The sequence below is a fragment of the Marmota monax genome, unplaced genomic scaffold (assembly GCF_021218885.2).
Source record: "Marmota monax isolate L192 unplaced genomic scaffold, Marmota_monax_Labrador192_F-V1.1 WCK01_AAM20220418_F8-fsc00320, whole genome shotgun sequence".
Taxonomy (NCBI): domain Eukaryota; kingdom Metazoa; phylum Chordata; class Mammalia; order Rodentia; family Sciuridae; genus Marmota; species Marmota monax.
The window spans coordinates 455,749-458,487 of record NW_026694783.1 but is presented as its reverse complement, the minus strand read 5'-3'; the positions used below and the strand labels follow the sequence as shown (position 1 = coordinate 458,487).

Below are 2,739 nucleotides of genomic sequence, written 5' to 3'. Positions count from 1 at the left end.
CTTTCAAGTGTTTAACAAATATCACTATCAGTAAAAGCAGTGGGCATACCCCTTTAGTTCCATGTGCTCCTTATCCTATGTGGTGGGGCATGGCGGGAAGATCATGTTTAAAAGGATTCTTTTCTATAGACCAAAATTTTAGCTCTATTAACACAACCATATGCTGGGAAATGGTATTGGCCACATTATACTTTTATGTTGTGTGCATGCACAAATATGTAACAACAAATCCCACCATTATGTACAACTATAGTGCACCAATTTTTAAAAAAAAAAAGGAAAAAAATAAGTGTATGTTACAGACCCTGAAACCTTTTCCCTCTGTGGGATATTAAAAGTGTTCCAGTGGGCCTGTCTCAACCTGTAACATGACTCCTTCCCAAAGCACTCTTTCTGTTCTTTGGATTTAAAAGAGTAATAATAAAAATATACTGCCCTCAATTTGTAAAACTATTAAGAAGGCTTTTCAGATTTCAACCTCTAGAAGAGAAAACATAAATTAAGAGCACAGAAGCCAGAGAACTGTGTAGCTCTGATGGCAAGCAGTATTTCTCAGTGGTGTAGTGAAAAGAACCCAGCTTTGGGGATCAGGCACAAACGACTAGTGTTTAGCTGATGATCTTAAACAATCTGTTTAGCCTCTCAGATCCTGCGTTTTCCCACGTGTGGGAATCGAATGAGTTAGACGGCACTTACCAAGGTCTATGTGCTAGCACGTAGGCCAGGCATTGACTAGCCAGGAGTAAGTACTAAAACACGGCCCCTATCATCATGGAGATGAGCAGGATCAATTAAATGATATAACGCCAAAGGCCTGTCCCACAGAAGGTGTTTGACAAATGTTAGTTCTACCCATTTCCCTTCAAACATATGATCATTATAAATTCCCACACAGTGAGAAGAAAGGTGCCTGTAGATAACTTCATACACATTTTGTCGGGGACCCAGACACCCATGGGGTATTGTTTTCAGTGTTATGTCTCACGAACCTTCCGTGGATACATGATCTTGTTTAAATCCATCTGACCGTGGGTCTCTATTTATGGCCCACAGTAAATCCTTATTTTGGGGTGGAATTCAAGGAATTACATAGATATTGCCTCTTGGATCCTTTCAGAATACCTGTGAAATGAATGAAAACTTATGATCATCCAACCCGTTTTATGTAGAGCTTAAAGCCCAGTTTCAGACGGAGCTGATGCTCCTTTTGTCCGGGGGTGCGGGGAGGCCTGCAGCAGCGATGGGAGCAGGTTCTGTCGCCCTGTGGTCCCCGCGTGCCTGTGTGCGCAAAGGAAGCCTGCGGTCCCGGGGCCCGGGCTGCTGCAGCCGCTCGGAGGGCGCGGGAGGGCGCGGGAGGGCGCGGCCGAGGGGCCCGGGGGCTCAGCCTTTGCCTTCCCCGCAGGTGGCCAGCATGGGCGACTGGAGCTTCCTGGGCAACATCCTGGAGGAGGTCAACGAGCACTCGACCGTCATCGGGCGCGTCTGGCTCACGGTGCTCTTCATCTTCCGCATCCTCATCCTGGGCACGGCCGCCGAGTTCGTGTGGGGCGACGAGCAGTCGGACTTCGTGTGCAACACGCAGCAGCCGGGCTGCGAGAACGTGTGCTACGACGAGGCCTTCCCCATCTCGCACATCCGCCTCTGGGTGCTGCAGATCATCTTCGTGTCCACGCCGTCGCTCATGTACGTGGGCCACGCCGTGCACCACGCGCGCATGCAGGAGAAGCGCCGGGAGCGCGAGGCCCAGGAGCCGCCGGCCGAGGCCGAGCGCGCCGACCAGGGCAGCGTGCGCAAGGGCAGCAGCAGCAGCAAGGGCGCCAGGAAGTTCCGGCTGGAGGGCACGCTGCTGCGGACCTACCTCTGCCACATCGTCTTCAAGACGCTCTTCGAGGTGGGCTTCGTGGTGGGCCACTACCTCCTCTACGGCTTCCGCATCCTGCCGCTCTACCGCTGCAGCCGCTGGCCCTGCCCCAACGTGGTGGACTGCTTCGTGTCCAGGCCCACCGAGAAGACCATCTTCATCCTGTTCATGCTGTCTGTGGCCTCCGTGTCCCTCTTCCTCAACATCGTGGAGATGAGCCACCTGGGCCTCAAGGGCATCCGCTCGGCCCTCAGGAGGCCGGCGGAGCCGCCGCTGCCCGAGATGCCCGAGAAGTCCCTGCACTCCATCGCCGTCTCCTCCATCCAGAAAGCCAAGGGCTACCAGCTCCTGGAGGAAGAGAAGATCGTGTCCCACTACTTCCCCTTGGCTGAGGTCGGCGTGGTGGAGACCAGTCCCCTTTCGGCCCAGCCTTTCGGTCAGTTTGAGGAGAGGACTGGCGCGGGGCCGCTGGCGGACCTGGCCCGGGGCTACCCAGAGACGCTGCCCTCGTACGCGCAGGTGGGCGCGCAGGAGGGCGCCGGGGAGGAGCCGCCCGTGGAGGAGGCAGCAGAGCCAGAAGTCGGGGAGAAGCCGCGAGAGGGCCAGAGGGCCACCCTGGAAGGGCAGGACGCAGTGGCCGTGCCAGACGGGGACAGAGTAGAGAGCCCGGGAGTGGGAAAGGAGGGTGGCACACGAGAGCTGCCGGCTGAGAAGATGACCGAGCAGGGGCTGTCGGCAGAGAAGGCGCCTTCCCTCTGTCCGGAGCTGACCGCTGACGAGGCCCGGCCCCTGAGCCGGCTGAGCAAAGGCAGCAGCCGGGCCCGGTCAGATGACCTAACCGTATGAGGTGAGGCCCAAGACGGACACCCTCCCCAGCT

General features: G+C 55.9%; 1 protein-coding gene across 1 annotated transcript; it reads left to right on the top strand.

Annotated features, from left to right (window-relative positions):
* Positions 1-1,411: 1,411 nt before the first annotated feature.
* On the top strand, positions 1,412-2,707 carry Gja8 (gap junction protein alpha 8). The gene has a single exon (XM_046425807.1). It carries the CDS (start codon positions 1,412-1,414, stop codon positions 2,705-2,707), a length of 1,296 nt encoding a protein of 431 aa, XP_046281763.1.
* Positions 2,708-2,739: the final 32 nt, after the last annotated feature.

Excerpts from the sequence above, each read along its gene's own strand:
- Gja8 (XM_046425807.1), top strand. The coding sequence starts at position 1,412 with ATGGGCGACTGGAGCTTCCTGGGCAACATCCTGGAGGAGGTCAACGAG.